We start from the raw sequence: 13,877 nt of genomic DNA on the forward strand, positions 1-13,877 counted from the left end.
GTGGACCTTGATCCCTGTGCACTGATCCATGGCTGGTTTATTCTTCCCACTGACAGCAAAGGTGCCCTTGGTCCACCCTGTGTTGTGTCACTGTCTCCTCAGCAGGTCAGCCCTGTTAACCCCAGGTTGGTGTGTCCTTCCAGCTGCTCCAGGGCAGAGCCCTGCTCCCCTCACTGTGATCCTGCAGGCAGCAAGACATGCAGTTGGGAATACAGATTCGTGGTAGATAAAGAAGGGCTGATCTTTTGAGTTTCCAACAGTGAGATTTAAGAGATTCAGGGTAAAATACATCTCTGTTCAAGTTCATGGCAGAATTCTCCCTGGATTCAGCTCTCAGGTCAGTGGCTTCCTGAGCAAAGTTGCTGGAGATTTTATATCCCAGCTCCTTGGCTCCCCACCTATGGGGCAGCCTTGTAAGAAAGCTCACTGGTAGTGAGGCACTTGGGATTACAGTGGTGCTGTGGCACTCATCAGCACTGAAAGAAACACAGTGATCTCCTCCAGGTGCCAGGGGTGGGACAAACCTCCCCTTCTGGCCATGCTGGCTGAAAAAGCCTCACCAAAGCAGTAACTGGAAACTGAACAAACAGAGGCTTGGCTTGGTTTTGTAATCAGAGCTGTTCCCTTGCAGGTGGGACACCAGCCTTGGCATGCCAGGAGAAATGTGTGACTTTGGGCAGAACCCTGCTGTGCCTCCACCCTCAGGCTGGATGCTCCTCTGGAGCTGGTGATCACCTAATGTGACTCCTTCAGTGACCCCTGTTCTTACTACTGCAGTTAAGTGTTCAATGAAAGCCTCTGAGGCAGTTTTCATCAAAAGTATATATTTATTTATTAAAAAGATTAGGAGAAAAAAATATATACCAAAGAGCTTTTTCTGTAAAAAACAATTCCTTGGAGGCTGAATGTCCTAGACCCAAGTATGCCTGGCATTGCAGTCCGTAGATGTAGATGGCTGCTCCAGATCTGATGTTGAGTATCATGGGAATTTGGAATTAGAAGGTCAGCAAGGGATTTTTCCACTGAAAACTAGGAGACATTAACCACACATCTCATACAGGTTTCTATTAGAGATTTACAGCCAGCTCTCTTCAGTGGGTTTAAAATTCAATCCAGAGAAGAGAAAAATGCATATTTTTTTACTCTAGGCCTTAAATTGCTTCACTGTTCTAGTCCATTTCCATACAAAAGACACATGGTCAGACCCCTGTCCAGTGTAAAGCACCAGTGTCATGCACACACCAATATGTGGGTTAGACTCAAGAAACCCTCTTGACTCCCCTTCTTGTACCTCCTTGGTTTAAGGATACCAGACACAATACCAGAGGTTCACCAGAATTTTCAGTTAAACTAAATCAGCATTTTAAGTGAATTTGAGGCTCCTCATTCTGCTCAAGCTCACTTCTGGTTTCAGAGTCTGTGGGCAGCTGCCAGGATGTGGCTCCTTTGGGAACAGCAGAGGGGAGACAGTGACCCAGACAGCAGGACAGCTCCTCAATGCTGAACCTGGCTCTGAAGTGAAGGGCAAAATAAACAGATCTTTTCCTTTGAGACAATTTTGTATCAGGGTATCCTGTCAGGTTAGCTTCTATCAGATGCCTCATGACAAAGTATATCTGGTTAGCATTTTAACTTCATTCTCCTATTTGTTATCATCTGTTTGGACACTGCAGGTCAGATATACCAAAACAGATCATTCAAATTCTCCCTTGGATGGATCTTTTATTCCTTCTGGTAGACTGAATGGAGAGTCCTTCAAATCTGAAACATGGTTAAAACTACAAAAACAATCTGGACCAGAAAAAAAGCCCTCTTAGATCTCTTCCTGTAAGCACATTTTGGCCTGATTTCTGCTGCTTATGTTTTTTTTTTTTCTGTTTTAGATTTTATATGCAACTGATTAGCACCTTTATTTGCTTTTAATATTGTGTTTGATTCTGAAACACTACCATCACCCCTGAATTTTTCTTTTTCACAGATATATCCCAGTATAGGGAGAAGAGCAGTCACTGTGGTAAGGCAAATTTCTCTAGCAGCAGTACTGCCCAGGGCTTATCTCCCACCATGATGATGACTGGTCATGGAAAAGGAGGTATGAAACAGCCACTGCTATGTCCTAAACTATGACATGTGCTTGAGACAGTTTCACCATAGAATATCAGTGAAAAACCCTCTTCCTTCAAGTCTCTGCAATGAAGGCACCTGTGAATGCTGTTAGAGATTATGTTATTCCAGAAAGGATGCCAAGGGCTCCAGCACTTAATGGCATTTCTGACAGGGAATATGTGAGTAAGAGGAAATACACATGCCAGTTACTGGCAGAAAGAAAATGCACAACGTTTGCATTCAGAAGAAAGCATTCATGGTTAGTCCTCTGTAAAAGAGTAACAGAAGCAGCAGCAGTTTTCTGGACTTGAAGTAGATGCTGAATAATAAGACTTTCTCATTTTGAGCATTAACAACTGCTACAAAAACTATTAATTCTCAGTACTCAATGGCTGCCTTGTAACTATATGTGCAAGTTGTGCACATGAATAGCTGGTCTGAGAGCTTAGAAATATTCATTGCAAATGAGACAGCAGGCTATGCATATGACCTTGTTTTCTTAAAAAAGTAATTGCTGCAAAATCAAGAGCAAACTCTCTTGCTCTTAAAGTAATTTTCAAGTTTCTGATTTTTCAGTTTTTTAAAATACGATTTGTCAGGTTGGTTTCTGCCAAACAGAGTTCCCCAGCTGGGATTTGGCAGGAAAGCTAAATGCTTTGAGGTATGGCTCCACAGCAGCCTAAATTAGCTAAGATCAGCATCACTGTGTTGATCCCAAAAGCAAAACTGTTAGAGGTAATTGCTCCATTTTGGGAAGAGTATTGGTACTACTGGAAGGGAGAGAGTAGGATATGGAGCAGGAATGGAGGAGATGAAACTACAATGGCACTGATATAAAATGGCTTAATAAAAGGTGGTGGAGCCAGTCTTTGCAGAGATGGTGCCTGCATATTTGTCCTGCTTCTTTGGAAGCTGGGGCAAGATGGAAGCAGATTCTCTCACATCCTGAAAACCTTCTCCCCATACTTAATCCCCTTCCTTTCCTTTCCTGGCTCCTTTCCCTCGGGGGGGGTCAAAATCTGCAGAAAACAAGTCATGTTTCTCTGGCTTACACTAGGGATGTGAAACTCAGCTCATCTGAGGCATGTGGATCCCAGCTGGCTCGAAGCAGACCACCTAAATCCTGCCCATCCAGGTCTCCAGGGACTGATGTCAGGTGTTCCAGTAGAAGGTACAGGAACATCTCAGCCCCAGCAGCTTGGATCTGAGCCACACCTGAATCTGCAGTTATGTTCCTCCTTACTGAATTACAGCTTTGACTCCAGGGAAGGAGTAGAATGTGAGTTGTGGTTTAAAAGGCCATCAGACTCCAACTCAAAGTTGTTCCTACCATGACTGCTAGCAGCCTGGTATTTACATGCACACACAGACTTTGTGTGTGTGGCCAGAGTCCCCCTCTGCATCTGAAAACATTTCCACGGCCCACTGGCTATTCCCGCAGATGGGAAGGGCAAAAAAGGACAGAATTAATGAAAAAGTACTGGTAAAAACCTATCAGGAAAGCACTGGGAATATGTCAAAGGTAATTGAACTGCTGTTGTGCTTCACAGGACCCATGTCATGCCAGACACTTGTTGCTCTGTGGTTTGTTATGGCAGAAGTGCAGCTGCTCTGTTGCAGTCTGCATCAGCCATACCAAAAGACACTCAGCTTCTCCAACAGGAACTGAAAGCAGGAGTCAGTCCTGAGGTTTGGGAGATTTGTCTCTTAAACCATCTTTACCCTAAAAATCAGTGCAGGTAAATCCAGGCTTGGTGGCAGTTGATGCTCGATTGTCACACGTGACAGCAGTGCCAGGGAAAGGCTCTCTGTAGATCCTGACTCCTGTGGGACACAGCAGGGTGAGCTGTCCCCTCCAGGGGCCCAGCAGGCTGAGGGTGGGTGGGTAGGAAGTGAGTGAAGGCACGAGCAGCCAGCTGGGTCTGGTGATTGCTCAGCTCTGTGGTCTGAGGACAGCATTTGATACTGCAGTGCAACTGAGAACAGCAGTTCCAATCCATGCTCCACAGGTAACTTGCTGATGAGGTGACTCTTTCCCTTCCAGCACTGTGTTTTGCTTTCCATAGCTGCAGGCTCCCTCAGGCTGGCAGGCAAGAGCTAACCAACACATTACTGTCTACAGATGAGAAAATGTTGACAATCATTGTCAGAATTTGAGTTTGTCCGTATTGCTTGTTCAGTGCCTGCCATTTGTTGTACAGCAGCAATCTTGTGCCCTGTGGAAGATTATGGCTGCCCCAGCTAGATGGAAAGCCTTCAGGTAGTGAAAGGTGGGAAGGAGCTATAATAGAGCAGGGTGGAACAGATATTCTTGCTATGGATGAAGGAAAATAACATAAAATTGACTTTTCCTTACTTTCCCCTTTGTCTTTACTTGATGTCATGGCTGAGGACAAAAATGTTTTCAATATAAAAACATATTGCAGCTGTCCAGATGATGACCCTGGACACAGCCTGAGAAGCAGTGGCATTGTCTGCTTCCCAGAGAAATTCTATGAGAAGCCTTGCTTGCTTTTCTCCTCTCCCTCATTCTCCCCTAGGGCTCTCTGTCACAGTCCTGAAGGAAGTCAGGATGAAAGCCTCTAACCAGTTCACAGGAAGGTAGTGCTCTATTTCTGGAAACACAATGAAATAAGGAAAGTCAGAGGTCCATGCTGGCTTCTGCAGACACAGAACCTCTTCCCTGAGCATTTCCACCTAGAGGGAAACCTGTGGTGACATTCAGGACTCTACATTCCCAGACACTGGCAGCAGTTTCATACAGTAGCTGAAGCAGGAAAGCCCTTAGCATTGGCACTGTCCTCTGGGCTCTAGGAGCAGTCCTCACTGGCATGGAGGCCCAGGAGCTCCTCAGCCAAGCTGACGAGCCCGTTCTCCTCCAGGGCCGCGACCAGCCGCGCTATGGTGGCCCTCTTGCCCTCGGACTGGATGAACCTGAGCAGCATCTGATAGGCCTGTTCATAGAGTCCCTCCCGCTCGTACTCCAGCGCCACGTTGTCAAGGACAGGGTCCCGCAGGGCGCGGCAGGACTTCTGCAGGGAGCGAGCCACCTGCTTCCACTTCTTGGACACAGACTTGGCAAACTTCTGGTGGTCGTCTGGTGTGATTGTTCTGTTGTCTGAAAGGGGCAGAGGCCAGGTAAGACACACAAGTTTCACGGCTAATGTGATGCAGCTTGGGCCAGTTCAATGTTTGGTCAGTATTCTGTGGAGCAGGGAGTCTGAGCTCCCTGCCTTGCCCAGCTGCTCCCTTACCACAACAACAAAGCATCTGGGTTTGCCCCTACCCTGCAAGCTTGGCAAGGACTATTTTCTTTTTTTCTCCCTCAGAACTGTCCTGTGGTTTGCCAGAGCTCTTTTGCTTTTTTTTTTTTTTTTTTTTTTTTTTTTTGGATGGGCTTGCTCTTCATTTGTTTTAGCCTTTCAAAGGCAATTTGGTAAGGCCTTTCTGAAAAAGTCCCCTGTTCCCTACTTAAACATCCTCAAAATACTAAAATGCTGACAGGATCTCTCTCTTCAGCTGTTTAGCACTGGAGACTGTACACAGCCTAAGCAAGCTCAGAAATTATCTAGCTTATCTCAAGCTGATATTGCTATGTGAGACTCTCTGAAAGCTCTCTCTAGGGACAGACTCCAAAGCCAACTGGTGAACTGAGGGAGCCTGGACAAATCAGTCCTGCCTGAAAGCAGGACTGAGGGTGTCCCTGGCAACTTCCCCAGTCTGATCCAACCCATACTAAACTCACCTCAACCAAGTGACATGAAGAAGAGAAAAATACTCTATATTTTTCCTTTCACTATTAATTTTAAAATGTGAGGAACCTGGAAGGGACACAGACTCTGAAACATCTAGTTCTGTGCCACCCCAGAAAAGAAAACAGGTTGAGGCCTGATCTGAAGCCCCATGGCAATACCTTAGGGCTACTGTAATTCCTTTCTTATGGGATGCTGTGAAATCCTTGGTTTATCTGAGGCAGACCCCAGTATGTAATCATGACAATTCTGCCTCCTGGGCTGTGACACAGACCAAGAGCTCAGTTGGTCAGCTCTAGCTACTCACCAAACAGTTGCCCCTGAAAGATGAAGGTGAGTTGTGTGGGAAGGGAGCTGCCTTGAGGAGGATAAGGCTGAGGTGGGGACTTCAGAGGTGAGCAGTCTTTTCCACCCACATTATTGTTGGTGCTCTGGTGAAGCATCAGGCTCTTGAGGCATTCCTCCAGCTGGGTGATCTCCTCATCCGGCAGGCGGTCAGGCTGAAATGAAACAGCGTCAGGGACTCCTGCCAGGGCCACCACCCTGCAAAGCTGCAGTTGCTGGTGTCAAGAGAGGAGCACTGAGATACAGCATGAGCTGTCAACCAGCCAAATGAGGTGGTCTAATGGAGCTCTGGCTGTAAATGTGTGGATTTGAACCTGTAATGTGGTATGAAATAGACAATCTCTCCTCCCTGGGATTCTCACCTGCAGCAGTGAGTGCTTACAAGTTATACAAAACTGCTACTAGCCCATGTTCATTTCCAGCAGCCCTCTGCAAGAATTAGGGTGCACTGCAGGCAGCAAGGCTTATCCCAACTTCATATGAGGGTCAGACCCACAGAACAGGGTGACCTCATCCAACAGCTCATGGCCACCCAAGCAGGCAGCTCCTGTTACCCACCTTCTTTCTCTCTCTGCCCCTCTGCTCCCGAAAGTTTGTTGTTCCTGGGTCTTCACCAAGCCAGTTTTTTCACTAGCCAAGAGAAAATTAGTCTGATCTCCAAAAATAGGTAATGAGAAAGGAGTAAAGAAGGCAAAGCACGTGGGAAGAGTCAAACCTGGCAGTGCTGTGCCTCAATCAGAAGTAAACACTGGTTTAGCTCACTTACAGCAGGTACCCAGCGCTGCTCTCAGCTGCTGAAGGCTGGCTGTGCCCCAGTGCCATCTTTCTGCCTGTTGCACTGTTAGGCTAGGGTCAGTCACTTTTAGGGAACTGAGAACTAGCCCATTTCTTTTGTCCAATCAGCCAGTTCAGCACAGGGAGGGAGCAGCAAGCCACAATTCACAGGGTAGGGATATTACATATTGTTTGTTTCAGGGATGAAAGGTTTGACTTTCATTCTCTGTGCTTACAGAAAAGCAACCTGGCAAAACATGCTCTTGTGCCTAATATTCCTGAGTAGATAGTGAGTCCCTGTTTCTCAGGACCATTTAGAGGAACCAGAGCTAAAGCTACAGACAGAAAAAAAAGAGGAGGGGACAAGTCAGTGAGTTTAATCATGTCAAGTGTCTTGAAGTGAGATGACAAGATCTCACTGTTCTTGCAAGCAGGATTAGAGTGCCAGTGCCAAAGTGTGCAATGTACCAGATGTCAGATGAGAGAGACTTTGCTTTCAGAAGGGCAGCCTTACTCCTGCTGGCAGCAGATGCTGTGTGTCCCTGACACAAGTTTTTGGTGTGACGTGCAGTGTTTGCACTCACTTCCATTGTACATTTCCAGGTGCAGTTACCTTTGCCACTCTGGGAGGAGGTGGTGTGTGAGGCAGGAGAGGGAGGTGCAGAGCACTGATGGTTCCACCCAGGACTGCTCCTCTCTGCCTGCCCCACAGCTGTGCTGAGGCACACTTGTGCTGTCAGCTGCACTGGCGAGAACTCCTTGTCTTAGTGGGGATAACAGCCAGTCACATAACAGAAGCCACAGTGAGTGAGCAAGATCTTTGCAGGCTACTTTAGGTAACTCTATTGTCCTTCTGGAAAAGTGCACAGCTCTTTTCTGAGGAAGGGCAAAGCTATTTCTCCACAGTTAGGAGCTGAAGGACAGAGAAGTTTGTTAACCCAAGATGCTGCATCAGAACAAGATTTGCACCCACCTTTGCAAGCCCTGTGCCCCCCCTCCTCATTGCTGCCCAGCCTTCCTCCCTCCCTCCCTCTCCCACTCACCTTTTCTCTGTAGATGCACTCCAGGCAACGATCCTCATCCTTCAGCATCTTGTCAAGGTGCTCACTGCCAGCCTTCAGCTCCACTTCCAGAGGCACCGTGGTTGTGGCCAAGGAGAGCTGGAGGTGACTCTGGAGGGATTTCTGGAGCGCTCCTTCCCGGTAGCTCCGCAGGAACCGGCGGCAGTTCTCCCGCTTGCAGAACTTGAGCTGGACTATCAGGTGTGGGTGGCTGCAGTGCACTTTGAGCATGTCCACACCATTCACACTGCCAGTGCAGTCTGCAGGGAGAAGGGAGCACAGTCACAACCCAGGCATGAGCCAGCCCACCCAGACCCACACCATCCACAATAAGCCTGCAATGGAGGAGCTTTTGGATTCACTTTGTGATAAAGTCCTCTGGAATGGAAAAGTGTGTTAAACCAAGAGGGAAGGATCAAGTTCATGCTGCCCTGCTACCACTGATCTCCATAAAGTATGTAAGGTGTCTAACTGAAGATGTACGGAATAGATCTCAGGTAATTATATCAACACTGCTTATCAGAGCAGGTTTTAAATTTGAGGTTCCATTTCCAGGGCAGAGATGGTTATGATAAACTGGTAGCACAGCAAGGTTTTATAGATGAAAGTTCAGCTTAGTGTTGAGTCAGTCTTCAGTCCTTGTGAATGGAGTTTTATGCAGTGATGAAGGTCCTGGAAAGAAACCCAGCGTCTCGTCTCTAGCCTGTGCGTAGAGGTAACTTTTGTCTCTCTGAGCCTTTAAAACATCTCACAAACAGAAAATGACAGATCCAGCCACAGGGATTAAGCTGCTTGAGACTGGGCCTTGACTTGTTATTTTGCACAGAGAATTAATTAATGGTAAAATCTAAATAAGGAGAAGCCAGGGATGTACACTCTAACATTAGTGTAAGAGGAGCACGAGCAATGTAGCAACAGAAAATGCCAGGACTTGATTCTCCCTTTTCCCAGCAGAATTTAATTTTTATTAGCTGTGCTCATTATCCTTATCTCCACAGGATTTTACATGCTGATGATGAGTTCCAAGTATGTGTTTTTCTCTTTTTTTTGCAGTAGAGGCCTGTGAGGCTGCTGTAGTGCTTCCAGACCTGGCTGAACCTCGTGGGCTATCACTGCAAAGAGCTGCATGGAGGCACCAGCTCACACTGGCACTACATCAGGTATTTCTAAACCACATATCATGGCATGGAGAACAATCTTAAGGCAAGGCAGACTTGTGAGCTCCACATTAAGCAGGACAAGTGACCTTGCATTTAAAAGCATAGTATGTAACAGTGGCTTTACATGTTTACTAAGTCTAGTTTGGACCAGATGTGTAACTGACACATGGGTTTAGGCACCTACAAAAGACATTTTAATTCACTGTGGATGATTTTTTTATCAATTACTTCATGCTTTACTTTTTATGAGTGCTTATTAAACAAAATTTCCATAAGAGGGTTAAAGGGCTGGGGAGGGAGAGCTGCACAGACATGGAAACCTTTATGAAGAGTGTACAGGACAGCTGTAAAGCTGCCTCAAAAGATGGGACTTTGCAGGCATTTCTGCATGAAACCCCAGACAGCTTAAGATTTCATGTCTTTTTCAAGTCTGAATAAGCATGGTAGGATTTCAGTTTTGTGAGCTGTCCTTTAAGTGTGTCAGCAGATTCACATTCCAGTGCCACAAAGCAGCCATAAATCAAGCCTAACGGGACAACTGTGCTGGGCTGCCTGCTTCCTGTTTCCCATATTTGGAATGAGCTTCAAGATGGGCAGGCCTCTTTTGGATAAACTGACTTGGCATGGTTTCTACAAGAAACTGCAGAATAGTTAGACAAGCCCAATTAAACAATAGAGTCTCAGCTGTGTGACAAAGGACAACAAGTAAAGAACACCATGAGTCTTTCTAGGTAAGTGTGATAAACTCCTCAAATTACTATTACCTTGCAGTGTGCTTGGTGCAAGGGTGGATAGAGAAATATATAGTCTTATGGCTTTTTGCATCTCAAGTCATTTTTTGATGTAAATAGGGTTACATATACCTCAAGCTAATATAAGTGTGTCTGTTTATATCAGAATTTGATTTTGAATTGTATCAGAATTCAAATAGAAATTAATTTATACTGGCTATCACTTGATTTAAAAACCAGCTTCCCAAAGTAGAAATCATGATGGTATAAAGACAGCAATTAAATCTTCTTTCATAGCAATTGCCATCTTTTTCCCTCCTACATAAATGGGTTTAAGCAAACATTCATTAAGTTGGATAGTTCATAGGATGGTTCAAGTTGGAAGGAAGCCCAGGCAGTGTGTAGCCCAACCTCCCATGCAAAACAGGGTCAGCTCTGAACCAGTTGCTCAAGGCTTTATCCAGTCCTGTTTTGAAAGCCCTCGAGGATGGAAAATACACAGGCACTCTGGGCTGTCCAAAGGGGGAAAACATTTGTCCTTCTATCTGATGTCTACCTCTCATTTCAAATTGTGCCTGTTGTTTCTCATTCCCCATGCATCAAAATGAACAGTGTGGCTCCATCTCTCCCTCCCACAGATATCAACAGGCTGAAACCTTTTCTTCCCTAGTCTCAACAGGTCCATCTCCCACAGCCTCTCCTCACAGGAAAAGTACTCTAGCCCCAAATAATCTTGAGTTTGGTCTACTTTACTGCCTTTCCTAAACAGAGTGAGCAGGAGATTTCCTTACGCATGGGGGTGAGATTAAAGAAAGGCATGGCACTGCACACCAAGGTAGCAGAGGATGGGTACCTGCTAATGCCAGCTTCAGGGCCTTGAACACACAAGGCTTCTTCTGGGAGCTCTCGTAGAGGGCCGGCAGAGCGATGGTCTTGCAGGTAGACTGAAGGAAGAGATAAGCGCTGCCAATCCAAGGAGCAGAGCTGCCTGCCATCTTCAGCACCCTGCGGAATCACACAGGCAAGCTCAGAAACAGTAAGGGAAATGGCCTGAAGCCAGCACAAGCATGACAGACTTAGGGGGATTTATTATTTCTTAGAGGAGTGTGGATGGTGCTGAAGCAAGCGTAACCTTTGAGGAGTTTACTGTTACTCTGTAAAGCACAGCACAGTGGGACACTGTATCCTAAAGATAGCAGCTCACAAAGCTTTGCTTTCATTTTCCACTGCAGTCCATTCATTTTATAGTCCAAAGATACTCTGACGCAGAATCTCAGTCCCTGTGCCTCTGACTAGCCAAGCTGCCAAATGTGAAATGATTGAAGTGCTCCAGGGACCACGCAGCAGTCCTGTTCCCATGGACTGAAGCCCTATTGCAAACAGAGACGTTCTCCTTAAGGTTCTGGTCCTCTGGTGGTTCACAGGGCCCAGAGCTCTTGTAACAGGACACTACACAGACCGGACAAGGGAAATCGTTTTAAACCAAAAGAGGGTAGATTTAGATTAGATATCAGGAATAATTTTTTTACAGTGAGGGTAGCAAGGCACTGGCACAGAGAAGTGGTGGATGCCCCATCTCTGAAAATATTCAAGGCCCGGCTGGACTGGGCTCTGGGAGACCAGACCCAGCTGAAGATGTCCCTGGTCACCACAGAGGAGCTGAACCAGATGGGTTGGAAAGGTCCCTTCCAACCTAAACCTTTCGGAGATTCTGTGACTCAGGGGTATCTCTCTGCTTTGTTGATGCCCTTTGTTCTTGTGCCTCTGCAGTGTGAACCCAGCGGGTGAATGTTCCCGTCCAGCCAGCGCTGCCCCATCCCAGTCCCCGCTCCGCGGTCAAACCGCTGCGGGGTGCTTTAAAAAACCAGCCCGAACGGTAAAGTCACATTTGCGATCATGGTTATTGCCTTTCCGCTGACTTCTGCAGCGTCAGGCCGCTGCTGCTCAATTCCCGTCACAGCCTGGCTGGGAGGGGGCTGTCCCTAAGGGAAAAGCGCTGGAGCAGCCGCCAGTCCCGTCCCGCCGCGCTGTGCCGCCCGCAGGGCCGGGGCTGCCTCCGCTGCCCGGAGTCGGCTCGGTGCCGGTGTCGGCTCGGTGCCGGTGTCCCCCCAGCCCTGCCCGGCCCCGCGCTGTCCCGGCGGCACCGCCCGGCCCCGGCCCCGGCCCCGTCCCGGCCCGTCCCGCGCAGCCCCGGCCCCGGCCCCGGGCGCCTTTACCTCCTCAGCGCCGGCCTCGGCCCCGACACTTCCGCCCCGGGCCGCGCCGCTCGGCTCCGCGCTGCGGGCGGGGAAACGGGAAGGCGAAAATAATCCCAACACCCCCTTGGAATGGCGGGCGGCATCGCACTTCCCTGCAATCCCTGCTGCCTGTCCAGGCCTGCCCCAGCCGTGCGGCCCAGCCTGCGCGGGGCAGGGGCTGCTGAGGGGCAGCCCCGCCCGGGGCTGGTCGGGCCTCGACGCCTCCGGTGTCCCCGCCGCAGGGCCGCCCACCCTGCTCGGTGTCGGGTGTCTGGTGTGGGTGAGGATGTGACACTGTCAGAAGCGCTCTGTTCGGTGGCTCCAGGGCTGCCCGAGGGCTGGCATGTGTGTCTCTGCACCCTCGGGATGGAGGCGAGTGCGGTGCCTTGAAGCCCCTGCATGCCTTGTGGCTGGCACACGCGAGGCTGCTGGGCCCGGCTGGCGCTTTTCTGCTTTCCCCCGTGGTGCTAATGAGAGCTTGGATAGAGGGAATGAAGCAGCATTTCCCGAGTCCACGAGAGGTTCTGTGCCAGTCAAAGCATGATTTGGGTCTCTCTGCTCACTCTCAAGTAGCAGTCTCTGCCCGGGCTGCCTCTGCCTCACATAGGTGCCCTGGCAGCTGAAGGGTGACAGCAGCTCCCTTGTTTGTCCCCAGCTGCTGAAAAGCTGGCATGGGCCTGGGGCCAGATTTTGGGCTCACGTGCAAGCTGCAGTCACTCTGCCTTGGCAGTGGTTTGTGCAAACTGGGGGACTGAACCGCAAAAAGAAGCAGGAAGCATTTCAAAATGCTAAAAATACCTATATATCTGATGCTATTTTACAAAAACAGTATTTTAACAATATAAACTTAATTTTTTTGCTGAAGGGAATATGTGATTCAAATAGATCTGTAAAGGGGTTGGTCTGGGCTGGATCTCCTGGGAGGTCAGATCCAGGGGGACAGGCAGTGCCCACAGACCCCTTCAGGATCAGCAGGCCTGATGGTGCCAACGCTTCTGGAAACAAAACATTTCCTTGCTAACAGGTTGAGCAAGTGACTTCATACATTTAAGGTCTCATGGGGCTAAATGAACCTGGGCATCCCAACATTTCACTACGAAAGCCAAACCTGAAGCACTGCTGGCTCCCAGAACCAGGTGGGAAGCACAGTGTGATTACTGAGGGGAGCATCACCTACCCATGTCCTGGAAATGTTTTCTCCTTGAAGCCAGTCTGCCTGCTGTGGGGGTAAAAAAAGAATGGGTAGCTGAGCCTCCAGTCTCTCCTTTGCTGACTCTTGCTGAAAGTGTTCTTTCTGGGAACATCCCATGAGGTGAAATCGAAGTGCTTGATGAGCACATGGAATTTCATCTTGTTGTTTCCCACTTGGGAAGTAAAGATAGCCATGAGGGGAGAAGCTGGGGCTCAGTGGGGCTCAGCTGGCACAAAATTGGGGTATCAGGATACAGTGACAAGTCTGCCTGGAGGGCTGGGGCTGGGATAGGACAGGCTGCCCTGAGCTGGCAGCAGTCAGAAGGCTAAAAAAGCACACTCTCACTGTCTATGAGATTCACAATCCTTAATGGCTCCAAAAGCTTCAAGGAAATCATAAAACAAAAGGAGCTGAACACACGAGATCTCATTTTGCCTTAACACTTTGGCAGGTCTGTGTTAGAGACAGTATTAAAAGCAGCTAGAAGTAGAAAAGCAATGTCCAAGGTGTCAAGGTGAT

At 48.2% G+C, this 13,877-nt stretch overlaps 2 protein-coding genes across 2 annotated transcripts in view; one reads left to right on the forward strand and one right to left on the reverse strand.

The window, feature by feature from the left end:
* Positions 1 to 2,624: 2,624 nt before the first annotated feature.
* Positions 2,625 to 12,249, reverse strand: TRADD (TNFRSF1A associated via death domain). The gene is made up of 5 exons (XM_056501064.1): positions 12,146 to 12,249; positions 10,783 to 10,934; positions 8,021 to 8,298; positions 6,166 to 6,358; positions 2,625 to 5,224 (listed from the first exon to the last, which is right to left on the reverse strand). The coding sequence occupies exons 2-5, from the start codon at positions 10,922 to 10,924 to the stop codon at positions 4,917 to 4,919; spliced, it is 921 nt and encodes a 306-aa protein (XP_056357039.1). The 5' UTR covers positions 10,925 to 10,934; positions 12,146 to 12,249; the 3' UTR covers positions 2,625 to 4,916.
* The window catches only part of HSF4 (heat shock transcription factor 4), a 34,566-nt gene continuing 23,944 nt past the window's right edge, over positions 3,256 to 13,877 (forward strand). Inside the window, exons 1-2 of the mRNA XM_056501063.1 lie at positions 3,256 to 3,385; positions 9,092 to 9,198. Coding sequence (XP_056357038.1) covers positions 3,256 to 3,385; positions 9,092 to 9,198 — 237 coding nt within the window. The remainder of the gene's footprint in view (positions 3,386 to 9,091; positions 9,199 to 13,877) is intronic.

Source organism: Oenanthe melanoleuca, chromosome 11 (genome assembly GCF_029582105.1).
Source record: "Oenanthe melanoleuca isolate GR-GAL-2019-014 chromosome 11, OMel1.0, whole genome shotgun sequence".
NCBI lineage: Eukaryota > Metazoa > Chordata > Aves > Passeriformes > Muscicapidae > Oenanthe > Oenanthe melanoleuca.